Below are 19,931 nucleotides of genomic sequence, written 5' to 3' on the forward strand. Positions count from 1 at the left end.
AAGAGATTAGACAACGTGAACGTCCCAGGTCCCTTGGAAGTAGGTGTGGCCCTCTCCTATGGATAGGACTTTGTCTCTAACTGCCAGTGGCTAAGATCATATCATGTTCTTTTCTCAGAGTGTGAATATTCTGCAAACACTGTGATGGGGCGTTTAATTCTTGAAAAGGATGCTGAAGACAGGTGACACGCTGACATGTTGACATCAGTACCTGGCTCCATCGGCATACAGATCGATCACTGGTCCCACGTGAATTTACTTAGCGTGGCACACATTTTCGTAGCCTTATCTTCTCCGAGCACACGGTCACTGACCTGGCGACTGGGTGACTCACCTGCTTAACCCACCGACATTCATCTCACCCATGGAGTACACCTGAGGCTCTGCCTGGGCTAGCCAGCAGGTTTCCCTCTGGGAAATTCTTCTTTGCAACATAGAGTAGCCCCAGTTTAGCTGGTGTCCTTTTTTTTCTTTTTCCTCACTGTACTTAAAGTGAATTCCATTTGACCTGTCCTTGAGAAGACTGGGGAAGGGTAGAGCAAGGAATTATCAGGATCATTGCTTTTCCAGCTTATGTGTTCTAAAGCACATGTTGCTTGTTGAGAATTAATAATAAGGAAACGTAAAGAAACACTGTTGAAAACCCAAGAGAACTGTGTGAATCTTTATCCCCAGAACACTTACTGAGGGCTTACTGTGTACGAGCTGTGAGGCTAAGCAAGTGCGTCGTGTGTTATCGCCTTTAATCCTCAAACCACCTCCAAGAAGGAAATTTGCATCCCCCTTTTTAAACAGGTGAGAAAACCGAGTCTCAGATTTAAAAACCTTGTCTTTGGTGGCAGGGTGAGTGAGCAGTGGATCCAGGTTTGTTAGATTCCAGATCACAGTTCTGTCTCCCCAATAGAAAAGTGTCATATCTTACTACCCAGAAATAGTCATCATTAATGTTTTTATGTTTACTCTTTATCTTTTTCCTTTTCATAACCTGCTTCACAAAAATTGGGGTTATGCACCACATAGATATTTCTGTCTTGCCTTTGTTCACTTCACATAGGTTTGCGAACATTTCCCAAACCTTTACTGTTAAATATTTAACTGTTTTAACAAGGCAGATTCATCAATAACTCTTGCCTTTTCGTCTTTCTGGAGAAAACACGAACTGATCTGTAACTTTAATGTCAACAGGAAGCTACAGGTTTCAAAGGTAGGATTGGTGTAGATAACCAACAAGATGGAGAAATTTCCAGAGGATGTGATAAGTCAAAGGCAGCCAGACAGAGTGAGGTAAGAGGTGAGTAAGAAGTTTAGAAGTCTCTACCTGACTTAGGATTCTCGTGCTGAAATCAGTCAGGGAGACACAGCCACCCCCAGGGCCATGCGGCTGCAGAGAGAGGGACACGGGAAAGAACGTGGGCAGAAGCAGACCCAGCACTAGCGCTCCGCTGCTTTTAAGGTTCTGTGAAGCAATCAGCTCCGTGTTTACCTGACATACGTTTTGTTTGTGAAGGTGCTCAGTGGAAGTGCTATTGCACGTTAAGGGCTGATGCCCTGGAGTGTTTAACTTTGCTCTTCACCCTTTGTTTGATGGCGTTGCAGGATGTGAAAGCATAGGCTTCCTCCATTCAGTGGGGTGGATGAGTGGTAGACCAAGAGGAACAAGGGGGCCTGAGCAAGGTAGACAAACATGGGAGGGCCAGGTGCCAATGACTCCACACGCGTCCCCAGCAAAAGGCAGCCTGGAGCTGGGGAGTGGGGTGGGGGAGCCCCAAGTAACACCACAGAGGCCTCAACTAAGTTGCGGCGGCAGCAGGCACCCCTGGAACTGAGTGGGTCACGGGTGTTCCTCCCTCCCTCACCTAACTCGGGCCTTCATAACTTTTTTTAAATTTAATTTTTATCTTGTATTGGACTACAGTTGATTTACAATGTTGTATTAGTTTTAGGTGTACAGTTAAGTGATTCAGTTACACGTATACAGCCATCCATTCTTTTTCAGAGTCTTTACCCATATAGGTTATTACAGAGCACTGAGTAGAGTTCCTTGTGCTTTACACCAGGTCCTTGTTGGTTGTCTATTTTTATATATAGTAGTGTGCATATGTTAATCCTAAGCTCCTAATGTATCCCTCCCCCCGCCACGTTTCCCCTTTGGTAGCCATACATTTGTTTTCTATGTCTGTGAGTCTGATTCTGTTTTGTAAGTTCATTTGTATCTTTTTTTGTTTTTTAGATTCCACATGTAAGTGATATCATATGTTATTAGTCTTTCTCCATCTGACTTACTTCACTTAGTATGATAATTTCTAGGTCCATCCATGTTGCTGCTAATGGCATTCTTTCATTCTTTTTAATGGCTAATATTCCATTATGTGTATGTACCACATCTTTTTCATCCATAAGTCAGACCTTCTTATCAAGGTCCCTGCCTTGGGCTTTTGTCCTGGACCAGTCAGCCTTTATATGTGACCCACTGGACCGTGGCAAGGAGGTCTCCCTGTAGCTCGTTGGCATTTCCTAAGCAGATGGTCTTCTGGAGACCTTCCCTGCAGCCAGCTGAAGTTATTCTTATTTCTAAAATGCCTCTTGACTGTGCTGGCAACCATTCTGACCTTCCTCAGGGATCCAGATGGGAAGAGAGAAACTCAGATAAGCGTTCTAAATAACGGCAGAGTATTTCCAAAGGCCCAGCAAAGCACTGGTGAAGTCTTGGCCGGAACGCACACTTCACTGAGATAAGGGACAAGGGAGCAGGAACAGAGTTTCAGAATGAGTTGTATTCATTTCCTGAATTTTTAAACTAGCACCAGGTATTCGAGTTCTGTGCTAGGAGCCAGTGGTAGCTGGCTAGTGGTAGATTGGTGATGGCTCTCAAGGGATTTAGGGGACAGGAATGAAAGGACCAGGTCCATCTGCGATGACAGGACGGTGTCAGAGGTGTGCCTGAAGGAGCCCAGGGTGGGGTGGGGTCTCCGTCATTCCTGGGGAAGGGAAGAGTATTAAGAAGACTTCCTGGGAAAGATGACATTTACTCAAGCTCTGAGGAACAAGTTGCAGGTAGAGACGAAGAAATGACAAGAAGGACAAGAAGGATGTTCCTGGGCAGATGATATAGCATGTGTGTGTGTGTCTGAAGGTCTGAAATTTGGGAAACGCAAGGTATTACCGTAGCGCATGGCAAGAGACGAGGCCGGAGAGAGGTGGATGGCGGCGGGATCACGGGGGCCTGTGGGCTCGGCTAGGGAGTGTTTTCTTGAAACCCGGGGGGTGGGGGTAGGGTTGGCGCTGTGAAAGGGTGTCCAGCCGGGGCGTGACTCCCAGGTCTCCCGGCACCAGCAGGGAGCATGGGGTTGAATGGGGGCAGCCTGGAGGCAGAGGCTAGGCATCCATGTGGGTAATGGAGAGACTGGAGGGGGGGGGCAGGAAAAAGGGAGATACTGGACCAGGCGTGTGGGTGACAGATGGGGAGGGGATGTGTTGGATGTGGAGGAAAGGGCGAGTGAGAGGTCTGCGACTGGGATAAACTCCCACTTCCCACCGTGGGGAGACGGGAGACGCAAGACAGGACAGGACTGAGAGCAAAGATGAGGGGGAGATGCCTTTGGAAGATCCCAGTGGAGGTGTTCGGTGGGCAGCTGAGTATCAGGGTCTGAGGCTCAGGGGAGGTGAAGGTTAGGGAGGCATCCTTGTGCAGGGGATATCTGGGGCTGCGGGAATGAAGGGCAGGGGCGTGCAGGATGTCACCATTTAAGGCAGAGCAGAGGAAGATCCAAGAAGGAGCGGCGGTTGGTCTGCTCAGCAGTGCTGGCTGGTGTCATAGACAAGCCGAGCGAGAGCGTGGCCGACTGCCACCACGTCAGACTCCCCGGAGGACTGACCTCACGGGTGGAGCTAACGCTTGCAGATCAATGGATGGAGTTGTCGCCACAGATGAGACGGTCCAGGCACGGCTGCGGGAAGGCAGGACCTTGGGGAGCACCGTCGTGAAAGGACCGATGAAAAGGAGCCTGAGACAGAGGCTGGGAAGGAGCAGGTGGAGAAACGGGAGCATCCCAAGACCTTGCCTGGGAGCCAGATGCGGGAAGCACATCCGGGAAGGCTGCCTGGAAAAAAGGGGCTGGATGGGCAGTGAACGTGGGCTGATTTGGCATCTGGGAGGTCATCTGTGACCGGAGAAGCAACGCCCGAGCGGTTTATGGCATTCATTGCTTGTTGTTTTGTGCCTTTCTCCGGACTCTCTTTGCGAGATTAGAGAAGTGCTTGAAAAACACCTGCAGCCCCCATTTCCAGGAGGAAACAACAGCCATCACGGTTTCCTGCTGGATCTGCCAGTTCTAAGGCACGGGAGCGACCCTGACGTGATGTGTGTCTTGGACGGCTGACCGTGATATAATTAATGGAGGAGTTTCATAAGTTGGGTCATAATGTGTATGGGTTTGATGGGTGTCTGGCATGGGAATGAGCCGTCTCAGGCACACCCAGAAGGCAAAAGGTGGGGGAAACCAGTCACCAATATTCTTTTTTCTGGAGTCTGGTCGTCAGCGATGGTTGGGACGAGAGTGGACTCTGGCATTTTAAGCCTGGTTATTCCATGTTAAGTGTTGAGGACCACAGACAGTGTTTTTCCTTCTAAGATCCTTTAATGGTTGCATTTACCCATTGTATTTCCAAGTTTATTTCACCTTGGGATTTTTTTTTTTTTAATAATTAGGAAAGCAGTATATGGTTCATTATAAAAAGTCAATGGAGGCAAAGTTTAAGTCATCAACCTGCCCTTCCCACTCACAGGCTCTCCCCGCCCTGGTGAGGTTGCCCGTGTTGGGTGTCACACTACACTGGGCTTATTTTTATGACACCTCTCTTCCCCACTGCATTTTAAGATCATTGTGGGCAAAGGCCGTGCCTCACCTTTGCCTCCTTAGCTTCTGCAACATAGCCTGACATAAGTCACCAGGGTTCACCAAGTATTAGCTGCGTAAATAGTCTGATATAGGGACACGTGAATGAATAGGGTGCTCTCTTAGGCTTTGCCCTTGCTTCCGTTTTAACTTCAGAGAGAAACTGGATACAAGAGGAGAGCCCCTGTTCTTGTCGCTTTTTGATTTGTAGGAGCGCTTATTCTCTGAATGGTGCTTTGTAACAAGGTGCAGGGTCTGCAGCCCCTCTACCCAGCCTTAGGTGCAGATTTCTTGAATTATGTGAATTAATCAGTTCAGAAACTGGTAGATGGCTGGCAGAGAATCAATGAAATGTGAGGTTTAGCACTTCCATGGCATTATAAGGTGTGATCTTTATAATGGATTTTAAGTTCTTGAAAAGAAGCACATAGGAACTTCGAGAAAATTTTATTGTGCTTTCTCTGCATGCCAGGAGCTGGGATGTTATCACAGATAGAGCAGAAGGAAGAATCCTGTCCAAGAAACGACGAGCTACAGTCTCTCCGCAGAGGCCTACAGACCATGTGGGCAAAACCATGCTTGTAGGCTTAAAAGGGAGGATGGAGAAAAAGATGACAAAGTCCAGCAAATCAGAATGTCCTGCTGACCATCAGACCACAGAGAAAGGGGATTTCAGATATGATGGGAGCAAGAATTCTTTCTACCTGGAAAGTTAGACTTTGGATTTTGGTCTTCCTTCCTTCGCTTGGAGCAGTGTTTCTCCAGGTGGGCTCTGGGACCGCCTACGTCAGAATCTGTTAAAATTGCATATTTCCCACCTTCCCCAAGGACTACACGTTCAGAATTCCCAGAGCAGGATCCCCGGAGTCTTCATTTTAATCTCCAGGGAAACTCACGTAAATTAAATTGGAGCCAGGAGCCACTCATTTAAGAACCTAACCGTAACCATAATTTGAAAAGACACATGCACCCCAGTGTTCATGGCAGCACTATTTACAATAGCCAAGACATGGAAGTGACTTAAATGTCCTTTGACAGAAGAATGGATAAAGAAGATGTGATTGATATATCTATCTATCTCACAGATACACAGATGTATATATATATACCCACACACACACATACACATATATACAATGGAATACTACTCAGCCATAAAAAGAATGAAATAATGCCATTTGCAGCAACATGGATGGACTTAGAGATTATCATACTAAGTGAAGTAAGTTAGAGAAAGACAAATATATGATATCACTCATTTGTGGAATCTGAAAAACAAAAGATACAAATGACCTTATATAGAAAACAGAAATAGATCCACGGACATAGAAAACAAACTTATGGTTACCAAAGGGAAATGGGGGGGAGGGATAAATTAGGAGTTTGGGATTAACAGGTACACACTACCATATATAAAATAGATAACAAACAAGGACCTACTGTATAGTACAGGGAACTGTACTTAATATTCTGTAATAACCTATAAGAGAAAAGAATCTGAAAAAGAATCTGTATATATCTATATGTCTGAATCACTTTGCTGTACACCTGAAATTGTTAGTAATATCATACCTTTTCATCTGTGAGTTGACAGCTTATATATTTAAGCCCTTAAGCTCTTTTTCTGCAGTATTTTTTGGAATAGCATAAACATGTTTTTGAGCCCTTTTTAGAATACTTTTGCACTCCGTTTTCTAGTTTAACCTCTTTTCTTTTTAGGGTTAGTGTTGAAAAAGTGTACTTGTATTACAGGTAGAGGGAGTTCTTAAAAATTGATTTTATCTAAAAATGGGAAGGAAGCCGTTAATTAGATTCAAACAGACCCCCTTTGCATCTTTACCCCACCTCTTCCCCCTACTCTTGTCCCCATCTTCTTCCAAACAACAAGACAGCTTTACTTTACCTCCCATCACTGTTCTGGCTCCCTTTGAAGCAGTCTGATCAAGCAGGCGCTCAGCGCACATAGCCTTACGTGTTGTAGGCTGGGCTTCTGTCTAAGAGCAGAAATAGCTTTACTCTGGAGGTGGATGGTGGACAGGAGCTGTGAGTAATTGTTGGGTAAGTTGGGTACCACACCATCACAGCCAGGGCCTCATCATCAGTGGGCCCTGACCTGGCTGCATCTTCGATTCACCTGAGGTAGGGTTTTTTTTTTTATTGCCATATAGTTGATTTACAATGTTGTGTTAGTTTCTGGTGTACAGCAAAGTGGTTCAGTTATATAAATATATATTCAGTTATAAAAATATATATGTAAATAAATATGTTAAAAATATATTCTTTTTCAGATTCTTTTCCATTATAGGTTATTAGAGGGTATTGAATATAGTTCCCTGTGCTATACAGTAGGACCTTGTTGTTTATTTATTTTATATATAGTAGCGTGTGTCTATTAATCCCAAGCTCCTAGTTTATCCCTCTCCACCCCCTTTCCCCTTTGCTAACCGTAACTTTGCTTTCTATGTCTGTGAGTCTGCTTCTGTTTGGTAAATAAGTTCATCTGTATCATTTCTTTTAGATTCTACATAGAAGTGCTATCATATGATATTTGTCTTTCTTCCTGGATCCCACGCAGGCTGACTTACTGCAATCTCGGGTGATGATGACACCAGGTGATTCTGATGTGCGTTCAGGGCTGAGAACCAATTAGGTTAAATGCCTCAGTGTTTCTCGGGGGCTTGAAGACCCTTTTACTCTGCATCTCCAGGAGAGCTGGATTAAAATGCAGATTCCTTCTCCAGACCCTAGACCCTGTGAATCCGTTGGCTCGGAGTGGGCCCAGCCCTTTCATCGAGGAAGCGCTCCGAGTGATTCTTCTGTTCTGTGAAATTTGGTAATCCCCAGCCTCTGGGATCCTCAGTGTTTTTTTTGGCCCCGGGTTAGGGATGTGCCCTGGGAGGGGCTGGTGGGAACTCTTGACCCTCAGCGTTCTGGCGAGTTCCTCTGGGCCAGGAGGCTTCTCCCTGCACTTGTGGAGAACACACTGTCGCCCCCAGCCCTGCGCCCTGTCCTCTGTTCTCTGTGTTCCACAGAGCGTGGCTTTAGGAGTCTGAATGACTCACCCCAGCCTGTGGTCTGTCAGTTGGCAAACACTGTGTGTGGTGTGGTGGTGTGAGAGGATGTTTATCTCAGCTGATGGTCACAGATGCTAACTGGAAAGGTGAAGTACACTTATAAAGGTGTCACGAGCAGCACGGGGCCAGACCCACAGAATCCACGTGCAGGGGGACCCTGACCCCAGGTGCTTATCTGCAGTTCAGGGGAGGGAAAGGGTGTGCAGTCTCAGAAGATGGAGGAGCTTGGGGGAGAGCAGAAGCCTTCATTTCTGGATTGTAGCATCCTGGATCCATTGGAAGACCTCATTTCCCTAGAGAATTTTGGTGCATAGATACCAGGAGTTGTGATTTTGTCCATATTAAATGGGAGTAATTAAAATGAGCAGTAATTTTGAGTGACTGTTAAAATAGCTGATGAATACAAATATTGTTTTTCGGTTTCGATATTTAGTTGCTGTTATCTTGAGGTTTAAGTAGACATTATTTCAAAATCCTATATATTTTATTTTGGGAGGAGGGCAAATAGAAAGGATGCCAAACTGTCCACATTCCCCCCAACCCCCCTTCTCATTCGGTATGAAACCTAACATTTACTTTTCTGTAATTCTTTCTTTCCGGTGAAATTTTTTATTTTTTTTTCCAAAACAGGAGATCTTGTATCTTGGGACATATTTGTGTTTATTGAGCCAACTCAGCTGGGGAGGAAGAGCTGAGGAGTAAAGGTTATTTTTGTGATTGTGGCTGGAATTAGGTGAAAACCCTCTGGGCTGGGAAAATTTGTTCCCAGCACAAGTTACCAAGACTCAAAATAAAACTTTGACAAAGGGCCCGTGTCCCACCTTCCCCATGCACCACGCAGAGGCCATGCCAGCCTTTCTGCCCTGCACTGTCTGTTCCCATTTTTCCTTCCAGATGCTGGAAAGGCTGCCGGGGCAGGAATCACGTCTTTTGTCTACAAAGGCCGGCTGCCTCCTGGGCGAGTCCCTGGGTGTTGGAATAATGTGATAACTGAGATGGTGCCTTTGAAAACAAAAAATGTCCACTTCACATTATTATTTTCTTCCCTGCACACCCTGAGGAACAGCTGGGGCAGCAAATGCAGACTGGGATCACGCATTCATACTGAGCCTTTCTTGACAGTCCCAGGTATTTTTAAGCAGGATGGTATCAGGCAGCCAGCAGTCAGCCAGCCCGTTTGGCACACAGGGCCCTGTTTTACCTGAGCAGTAAATAGTCCTCAATGAAGCAGCATGATGTACAGAGCGAGCCTGAAGTCATAGCATTCAGTATTTCACCACGGCCCGGCAGCATCTCTTTTCACGCGCTCATTCTGTTCACGGCTGGTTGTTTAGTCCTTGTGTTTGAATCCTGTCTTTGGCCAGGCCTGCATTCATGGTGTTTATGCGTGACGGGATCCCCCTCTCCATGCCAGGGTGAGCCTCCCGTCTTCCCTGCCCACTGCATGCACCTCGTGGATGCGGGGTTCACTGTTTGCTGAGCATGTTTCATGTTGGGGGTTTTGTCACTTGCCTCTGCTGTGGGAAGGGGCATCTCCCAGCCTGTGGGCTTCTCCCTCGTCTGCACCCACGCCTCCAGGTGCCCCTTCCGTCTTCCCCTGTGGATGTGGACAGGGACGGGGTTCTGAAGCCTCCACCCTCAGCCTCCCCTCGGCCCTGCGTCCCCTCCGTGCTGCCTTCTGAGCAAAGACGGGCATGAGCACCCACGCTCCTTCATCCTACTTCCGTCTGCCTCTCCGCGCCCCCCGCAGATGTCCCAAACAAAAAGATCAGACCCAAGCACGCTACAGTGAACTTTCCCCTTGACCTTGGTTTTCTCCTCAAGCCATAACCCCCTCCCTCCTCTCTCCCCTGGATTGCCAGGCCTTTTGACGGCACACTCCGAAGTCTCCAGGCTCTCAGACTTTCAGATGTAATGGAACAGCAGGATTTATTTTACAGGGATTGTGACACAGGATTGCTAAGTCTTTATTTTGATAAGAACTCATTGTCATTGAGTAAAAAGCCAGGAGATTTCGAGGCCGCAGTCAGGCTATAATCTCGGATTAAACAGAGCCCAGAGGACAGTGACCCTTGTCAATATACACATCTGGCTTCATGGTCGGAAAGTCGTGCCACTGTCTCCTCGTTTCCCCATGTTGCTGGCCAGGAGCCCCGTGTCTGAGACTGGAGTCGGGCAGCTGCTGTATGCCCTCCGTTCCTCTCTGTCCACAGGAACCGGCAGGCGACCTGCCTTCTCCACCTTTGCGGTTTGATTCCCCTCAAACCACTCTCTCTGTTGGCGCCTCTGGACGGTGGCAGCAGATCCCTGCGGCCCAGCCCGTGTCCCCTACCTGCTGGCCGCACCATAGACCCACCCCCTCGGGGACCCCTTTGCTCCCTCGACCTCTTGGCTCTGCCCCCAGCTGCCTGTTGGGGGCTCTCACAACAGAGTTCACCCACCCTGTCTCTGGGTGAGATGACTGCGCAGACCTCTCTCGGAACCGCGGGCCTGTATTCCCACCTCGTCTGTCTCCCCAGGTGCATTTCCTCCAGCATCTCTTTCTCCAGCACGTTTGGAACCAATGGAATCTGACTGTCCTCTTCCTTGCCGTGAAGCAGATGGACCCGAATTTCAAAGCTCTGCTCCTCCACACGTGAGCACAGTGACCTTGGGCTGTTTAGTTAATGTTTCCAGGCCTGCTTCTGCATCTGCTTGCGGGACCACCACCATCCATCCCACTCTTTGTTTTTGGGATTAGATGATGCATGAAGACCCTCAGAAAGGCATCTCTTCTTATCTGGGGCCACACGGTCAAGTGGTGTAACAGGGTTCGGAGGAGTTCCTCTTTCAGACCTGTACCTGTCACTTCCTGACCTTGAGTCTGTCCCCTGCTGTTCTCTCAGTGCCTGAGACCTGCTACTTGTGTCGAAGGTGGCGGTGACAACAACTGTCAGGTGACCGATTGCAAAGGGGGCTTCTCAGAGCTCCAGGCAGTGGGGAGCAATTTCAAATCTTCCTCTAAAGTAGAAGTACTGTGCTAAAAAGTATAGGTGTATATGTGGTTGAAGGGAGGTGTGTGTGCGCCTGCCTCCATGGCGACCAGCACTGGCTGGTGGGCCCTGGTGCACATTTATTCCCAGGACAAGTCTCGAGGTGGCTTGTGGAATGTCACCGCAGAGGCCAGGGGAGGTTAGAGTCTGGTACCCGGGTGCCTCTGGGACGGCCAGGTGGCTGTTGGGTCACCTCTGCCCCTGGATCTCTGAGGGCAGTTCAGGGGTGGCTGTCGTTGCCATGGCGCCGTTTGCTTGTGCTGTCTTATTTTTTGTTTGTTTCTGATGTGGTTTAGTATCAGTGATGCGTTGAGGTACTGCCCTCAATGCCTGACGGTTCGTGCAGCTGCACATTTCTCTGAGATGGGATACTGATAACAAAATGCTCAAGCAGAGACTCAGTTCCCTCTGTGCTGGCAGGGGTCTTGAGGACAGTTTCCCCTCTGGTCTGAGTGTGTCGGGGTGAGAGGAGGGGGGACCATGTGCCCCAGATCCCACACGTTGATAGAAAAAGTGAGAAAGCCAGCCTGTGCCCCTCGGGGGGGAACACCTCCCCCCACCTAGCCCTTTACATTTGTGTACTTTACCACGTTACCCTGTACATCATCTCATCGTACCTCTCAGTAGCCTGGGGTGGTGGACAAGGCAGAGAAGGCCAGCAGCCCTTTGCGAGGAGCAGGGCCGCCCGGCAGTGAAGGCATCCCCGTGCGCAGGGCCTGGAGTCTGTCTCTGGATTCCAGGCCCAGCGCAGTTGGTAGGTAATTCAGTAGTGTTGCACGCCTGCTGCGGGCCTGCAGACTTTCGTTCTGTTTCGCATTTCATGATCTCTTGGTGGAGAGAGCCTCGCACTGTAACTGCGGACCTCAGACAGGTCTTGAACCCAGGAGAAGAGATGCTGTTTATATAGAACCAGAAGAAATGCCAGTGAGTAACTCAGTTATTCAGAAAGAACTTATTCCGCTGCACGCAGGGGCTGCGATCATAGACTGGACAGGCCGTTCGTGCACCGTTCTCTGTGACAGGAAATGCCCTGGAAGGTTCTAAACTCCTTAGAAGGAGTTAGAAGGAAGGTCACACAGTCCAGCCTGTGTCTATCCCAAGGGGGGCCCTGAGATGGTGATAGCTTTTCAGGAAAGGGCGTGGTCCACCTTGAGGCTTCTGGGCATCGGATTCCTTATAGAGGATTGCAGGCTAAGGCTCTGTATTACTTCTGAGGGTTAGGGGGCTGGGGAAGGTGGAACCCCAGCCTGATATGTTAAAAATGGATGCTGAGAAAATAGGAGGAGTGCCAGGAAGGGCAAGCACTGTCCTTCTAAATCACTTTCTAAATGACAGTATCTGCGGTGAAAAGTGTATTCTCTCTCAGAAGCCCTTGGGCTCATGGTGCCAGGATGGTTGTCTGCTTGGTGGTGGTGACGATTTTTGGCACTGCAGAGTTTAGAACTGATTGTCAGTCGCCTGTATACAGGTGGTAGTGATGGTTATATTGGTAAACAACAGATTCAGTATTTTTATTTTTGAAGTGCAACCACATCTCACTAACTCAAAGCAATTCTGATTCAGAAATGATGGTAGTTTAGAATGGGTCTGAATTGAAGGTTATTTTAAGAAAATTGTAGGGAAGAGATTACTTAATTTTACAATCATTTTCAGACATTTCGTAAATATCAAATTTTATGCTTTTATTCTTGGACGTATATAAGACAAAGCCAGTTTAAATACATGAAAAATATGAGTAAAGATTTTTTTGTTTGTTTCACCTTATATAGCAGCTTGAACTAAGCTGAATGTTGGCAGCTATAAGTTTGGGGGTACCTTCTTTAATGAGAGGAAAAACCTCATGAGTTATTTCTAATATTTGTATGTAAATAGATGTTTATTCAGGGTTTTATTCCTTCTCAGATAGAAGCAAAAGCCCTCTCAGGCCTCTCATCTCTATTAATAACGCCACTCTTCTTCAAATTATTCGGCCTTCATTTGCAGCAACATGGATGGACCTAGAGATTATCATACTAGAGTGCAGTAAGTCAGACAGAGAAAGACAAATACCATATGATATCACTTATACGTGGAATCTAAAATATGACACAAATGAACCTATCTATGAAACAGAATCACGGACATAGAGAACAGACTGGTGGTTGCCAAGGGGGATGGGGTTGGGGAGGGATGGAGTGGGAGGCTGGGGTTAGCAGATGTAAGCTATTATACGTAGGATGGATAAACAACCAGGTCCTACTGTATAGCACAGGGAACTATATTCAATATCCTGTGATAAACCATAATGGAAAAGAATATAAAAAAAGAATATATATATGTATAGCTGAATCACTTTGCTGTACAGCAGTAATTAATCCAACATTGTAAGTCAGTTATATTTCAATAAAAAAATTATTTGGCTTTGAATGGAAAATAGTGGTCCTCTCTACTGATCCCCCACCCAGTATAAGAAAGAGGTCCAGTAGAGGGTACCATGTGCTTTTATTTGTGTGACTCTCCTTTATTCTTTTGCAACCCTAAGCTGGAGCTGTGATTATCCCTCTTTTAGAGAAGAGGAAACTCCTTGTCTGGCAAATTAATTGTAAACAGCTCAGCCTGGCATTGGTAGTCTTCTGTCAAGAGATTTCTCCGGCCTCCTCTCCAGACACCCCCAAACTGATATCCTGAAGTTCAGGCAAACTGTGCCCAGGGCCTACCCTCTCCCCACTTTGCATCCAGTGTCACATTCCTGCCTATGCTGCTCCTCTACTCTTATTTATTTGGTTCAAAGTGTAAGTGTCCTTCTTTGTTTCATTTTCTCCCTTCTCTGAACTTCTGCAGCACTTAAGGTATGATATACTGGTATTATTTGAAAATATCTGTTGATGACCCATTTTACAGATAAGGAAATTAGGCACAGGTAGGTTAAATAGTTTATCCGAGGCTGCAGACCTCATAAATGCAGAAAAGGTTGGTGGTCAGCCTTGGCCTCATTGAGAAGTGGTTTTTGTCTATAGTTTTTCATATGTTTAGTCTTAAACCTCACATTTGTCCAGAGCAAAACACTTGGAAGACAGTTAAAGGGGATTGCAGCTGGGAATAACCTGCAGCCTTTATACTATCTCTTGTAAGAGATCTGGGACCAAGCAGTTTTCTTACTAGTAAAACAGAGATAATACCCACCCTACAGGGGATATTTCATGACTCACATTAGAGAGCAACTGTCTTTGCAGAGATTTAACAATGTGAGTTTCTCATTTATTCATTCAGTACCCGTGGGCTGTTTAAGCTTAGTACAGTCACCCCTTGGCCTCTGTGGAGGACAAAATACCAAAATCCAAGGATGCTCAAATCCCTTATGTAAAATGGCATAGTATTTGCATATAACTTTGCATATCTTCCCATATCCTTTAAATCACCTCTGGATTACTTATAATACCTATTACAATGCAAACAGTTGTAAATACAATTTAAATACTATGTAAATAGTTGCCCAATGAGGCAAATTGAAGTTTTGCTTTTTTTGGACCTTTCTGGAATATTTTTTTAATATTTTGATCCACAGTTGGTTGAATTCCCAGATGTGGAACCTGTAGGCCGACTGTACTATGTCAGCTTTGGGGAAACAGCAACAGACAAGGCCCACATGGTCTTTCTTCCCAGTGAGCCTAGAGTTCAATAAGAGAGATTGACCATCACCAAACAATTATTTAACTAAAACTGTAACAGATTTCAGGAACCTGAGAGCACGGGGATCCAACCGAATCTTGGGGCCCAAAGGAGGTGTCCCTGAGGGTGTGATATTTTAGCTAAGTATTTAAGAAGGAACAGGCATTCCCTTCCTTAGTTTTCTGCTCTGATAATTTTAGTAATTTAAAGCAAACCAGTAAGCAGGACTCTTCTAGCCACACTGTTGCCTTCCTTGTCTAAAGCTATTATTTTTACAGGCAAATACCTTCTTTTCAGTTAAATTAGCAACATGCGTATGGTAGAAAGAAATGGTCTTTGGAGTTGAGACCTATGTTCTGTTTGCCGATCTTGTGTACAAGCAGGTTTGCCTAGGGATGGAATGTCTTCCTACAAGGCAGCTCTGTCTGGACTGGGTCCAGCTGTGTTCTCTGGAAGTTGCTGTTGTTACCCTCAGATACCCTGACTCCAGACCAGCCCCGACCAGAGTTCATGTGTTCCTTGGTAGGCCCATCTTCCTGAGCTTCAGGGATGTTTCTGATGGTCTGAGAAATATTAAAGACTTCTACCAAATTGATGTGCCTTTCCTCTTTCTCTGTTTCCTTGATCTTTTCCTCAGATCAAGCAGAAAGCTGCTGTACAGTGTGTGTGTGTGTGTGTGTGTGTCAGCTTCATCTTCCGTAGCACTTGTGAAGTGACGGGTGCAGCCCTTGCACCTCATTTTTCAGCTTTATAAAAACTGCTCACTAGGACCTGAAGTGGTGGCCGAGGAGTGACAGTCAGGAGTGCAGGGCTGACCAGCACCTTTTACCTGGGCAGGCCTCACACCCTGGATAGCCGTGCTGGTCCTGTAATGATGGATGGATGTACCTTTGTTCGTTCCTTCTTTTGTTTTTTCGGTCTTTTCCTTTTTTTTAAAATTGAAGTCTAGTTGATGTACAATATTGTATTAAGTTATAGGTGTACAATATAGTTATTCACAATTTTTAAAGCTTATGCTCCATTTATAGTTATTATAAAATATTGGCTATATTCCCTGGGTTGTACAATATATCCTTGTAGCTTATTTTATACCTAATAGTTTGTACCTCCTGCTTCCCTCCCTCTATACTGCCCCCCACCCAACTGGTGACCACTAGCTTGTTCTCTATAGCTGTGAGTCCACCTCCTTTTTGTTATATTCACTAGTTCATTCTTAATGTGGATAAGCCATATATATACACACACACACACATACATAGTGTGTATGTATGTGTACACATGCATGCAACATGTATGTATACACACACGCACACATGTATGTGTACATATGTATGTATGTTTGTGTGTATATATGTGTGTGTGTGTATGTGTATATATATATATGTATATACTGCTATCATATTTATGAAACTAGGATCATTAATAGTATGTATTCTTCATTACCTTATACGACCATGCAAGGCAGAGAATTGTGTGAGGCAAATGTTACCACAAATTTAAATATTTGCAGCTTTTAAATTTGTACTTGGAGCTTTTATGTAGCTTCTGTTTACTTTGTGGTGTTGGAGCAGGGCATCCATTTTTCCCTTTATTTCTCCCGTCTCCTTTTCACCCCCAATTTAGAAATATTTGGTATGTTTTGGCTCTGCTTGCCTTTGTCGAGCTGGTGGAAGAAATGGCATGGGATCAAGAGAGCCTTTTCTATTTTAGCCCTTCTTAACATTAGTACGTCCAAAATAAATGTATTCTTGAAATTAAATGCTGTGAACTAACCTTTTCCAGCCCTGAAAGCTGTAACCTCAGGGTTTAAACCAAGAGAAAGAGGAATTTAAAATAGCATTTTTGGTCATTTCAAGAATCGCAATGTTTAGTGGCAGGTAAACGTGGGGAAAAATATTCAGCCTCATTAGTAATCAAAGGAATATAAAAGAAAATGTTGCCAGACTATTTTACCAATAACATGGGCAGTTTTTCAAATGTAAGAGAAAGAAAGGAAGAAGGGAAAGATGTTGAATCGGGTGGTGGAAGTATAAAGGTGTACCTGGCCCCCTCGAAGGCAATTTAGCAGTATTTGTCAAGTGCTGCAGAGGTGTTAGTGCCTCTGACACAGTGATTACACTCTGGGAGCTTAGCCTAAGGAAATAACCAGAAATGGACATAAATATAATTATAACATTAGGAACTTGGAAACAACCTAAATGTCCAACAACTGGGGATTGGTTACATGAAATATGGAAATGTGTGCAGTGGGCTTTTGTGCCACTAAGAATGGGAAACTATTTGGAAAAATAATGACAGGGGAAAAAGTTTGTAAAATAACATAAAGTGAAGCTTGAACCTAGTATTTTGAAATATGATCTATTTATACGCACACTCTGTATGTGTGTCTGACAATTAAAAACATACATCAGAATAAAATATTGTCTCTGGGTGATGGGAATGTTGGTGGTTTTTTATTCTTCACTGGAGTTTTCTGTATTTTCCAAATATGCCTATAATCAGAAGAAATTCCATAATTTTAAAATGCATACTTTAGAATACTTTGTACTGATATAACCATATGAAAACATAGGGGAAATAAAGCCTACAGGGAATTACCAACCGAATGCCCTCAGTGAGTTTTGATGAGGTGATGGGACTTGGTGGGGTGGTTGTTTTTTATGTTTTTCTTGAACGTGCTTCTGTTTAGAATATATCTTATATTAGGAAAGCAAATGTAAAATAAATGTAGAAAAGTACTTCAGGAATCCATGCCATGTTTGAGCGGAGTTAGTACTTTGTAGATATTCCCTTGCGACTGTGGTCCATCTTGAGGATGATGAAAACTGTTAACAGTCGTGGTCAGTGATAGACATTTTCTTTCCTTCTGCAGATATTCCTGAAATTCCAGAGAGCATCTCATTCTGTAAAGCACTACAGATCGCTGACTTCAGCGGAAACCCACTGACTAGGTAACCTTTCTGCTTGCTTTTCTGTCCATAGTACTAAGGGTACCCTTTTTGAACACGGGGACGTCAGGAGCCCCTCCTGTGGCTCCTGGCTCAGTCGTGAGCCCACTGACCAGTGGATTCCAGGTGCCTGTGTTGCCAGGGTAACTGAGTTGATGCCCAAACAGCAATGCAGGGACCAGACCTCCAGAGTCCATTCTAGATGTCTCTCTGGGCCAGGTGGGCCCATTTATAAAATTTCTCAAGACTCTGTAAGCAACCTCGAAGAAAGGAAAGTACTCTTCCTTTCCTTTTCATTCCCTTTTTTTTTGTTTTTTTTTGAAGTGTCTAGAAAAATTGAGATTGAGTTAAAATTTGGGATTCATCTCATCTGTCTCAAAATTGCTTAGATCTTCTTGGGTATGGAGTGCTGGGGAATGCCCTATTTCGTTTTGTTTTTCCCGTATCTGCTTATTTTTAAGAAGTATAAATATGTCTTAAAAACAATTCTGGTTTTTGTCTTTTGAATTTTAGTTATTATGTTACTAGTAATATTTATTTTTATGAAAAATAGTACTCTAGTAGGCTCTAGCCTGATAGCTTTCTAACTCACCACCGTTGTCACGTCTTGTCCTCTTTCTTAACCATCATCCGTACGGTTGTCCCTCTTTCTCAAACCTTTCTGTAGCTCCCCGTCCCTGTAAGATCAAGTGGGAGCTCCTGGTGTGCTGTGCAGCCTCCCCACCGCCCTCTGTCTGACCTTGGCCGGCCTTTCCACCTGCATGGCCCTCAATTGCCTTGTCTGATGTTGTGGCCTCTGTAATAAAGGCTCCAGGTCTCTGATTTCACTCCCCCTCGTTTTGACGGTGCCAACCCTTTCGCTCTCCTTTAAGATGCAGCCTGAGCATCACATTTCTTCAGGAGGCCTTTCCTGACGACTCACCGAGGCCCCTCCTCTGGGCCCTGTAACCCTGTGCGTACTTTTCTCATAACACTCGAAACCTACACGTAAATGATCACTTTGACCAAGGCCCGCCAACGAGATATATTCCTCTGTCATTTACGGTTCTATCTGCAGCCCTACTGTACTTTCTGGAATGGAGTGAGCCCTCAGTGTTTGTTGAACTGAACTGAGCTATTTGTGCTCAAGACAGCTCGTAGGCTTGGGCAGCTGGGAAATATTATGCTGTTCTGGAGTTTTTTTGTTAACTCTTCAGTTGCTTAATCCCCTTGTCTACTACTTTAGTGTTCTTCCCCTAATGTCTGCTGATATGTGACTTTATCATCATTTCAAAACTCTCTTGACCAGAACACACTGCATCGTATGAGGCCTTACTCAGTTTTCACCCTGGACTTGTTTTTGGCAGGTTTCTTAAAGGAAAGCCGTTTTAATTTGGCAGGTGTGCTCTTTTAAGAATTAAGACGATGTCTGTGAGTTGAAGGGACCTTAAAAATTATTCAGCGTGGCCTAGTGATTTTATGGCTGAACAAACTGAGGCTCCAAGAGGTGAAATGACCTTTCAAGGTCATGCAGCCTCTGAGCAGCAGCTCAGACTAGCTTTCCTCTCTCCCGACCTTAAGTCTGGCCTTCCTCATCGGGTCACATCACTAGTTTGGCTCTTAATGTTAAGAGCCAGTGAAAAAAGCAGATCAGCCATTTAAAGATACAATTTCCTTATATTTACGATCATTTTAGCTAGTTTTAAAATTATATATAGTTTCTGGTAAAAACTCAGAACTGTTAAGTTGCATCTTTTGATATATAAATTAAAAAAATCTTAGCTCTATTACACTATGGAAGAGGTTGCAACTTTGTAAAAACCATTCCTGAGAATGTATTTCATCGATTATGAAAATCCTAGTTAATACTCTTGTCTTTCGGGGCCTGCATTTGGTTTTGAAGTTTGGAATTACCTGTATTAGATGTCAAACAGCATAGGAATTTTTTTTTTTTTTTTTTTGCGGTACACGGGCTTCTCACTGTTGCGGCCTCTCCCGTTGCGGAGCACAGGCTCCGGACGTGCAGGCCCAGTGGCCATGGCTCACGGGCCTAGCCGCTCCGCGGCATGTGGGATCTTCCCAGACCGGGGCACGAACCCAACCACTCCCAACCACTGCGCCACCAGGGAAGCCCAGGAATTGTTTTTTAAAAAAGGAACCTAGAGGGGCTTCCCTGGTGGTGCAGTGGTTGGGAGTCCGCCTGCCAATGCAGGGCACACGGGTTCGTGCCCCGGTCCGGGAAGATCCCAGATGCTGCGGAGCGGCTGGGCCGTGAGCCATGGCCGCTAAGCCTGTGCGTCCGGAGCCTGTGCTCCGCAACGGGAGAGGCCACAACAGTAAGAGGCCCGCGTACCG

The 19,931-nt window shown here is 45.4% G+C and overlaps 1 protein-coding gene across 2 annotated transcripts in view; it reads left to right on the plus strand.

Moving 5' to 3' along the window:
* Window positions 1–19,931, plus strand: part of LRRC1 (leucine rich repeat containing 1) — a 126,897-nt gene that overhangs the window by 54,620 nt on the left and 52,346 nt on the right. The window contains exons 3-4 of one of the 2 annotated variants that reach the window (XM_073810869.1): window positions 12,904–13,023; window positions 17,522–17,600. In XM_073810869.1, the coding sequence (XP_073666970.1) occupies window positions 12,904–13,023; window positions 17,522–17,600 (199 nt within the window). The remainder of the gene's footprint in view (window positions 1–12,903; window positions 13,024–17,521; window positions 17,601–19,931) is intronic. The other variant, XM_019931436.3, reaches the window with a different exon arrangement.

Source organism: Tursiops truncatus, chromosome 10 (genome assembly GCF_011762595.2).
Source record: "Tursiops truncatus isolate mTurTru1 chromosome 10, mTurTru1.mat.Y, whole genome shotgun sequence".
NCBI classification, from domain to species: domain Eukaryota; kingdom Metazoa; phylum Chordata; class Mammalia; order Artiodactyla; family Delphinidae; genus Tursiops; species Tursiops truncatus.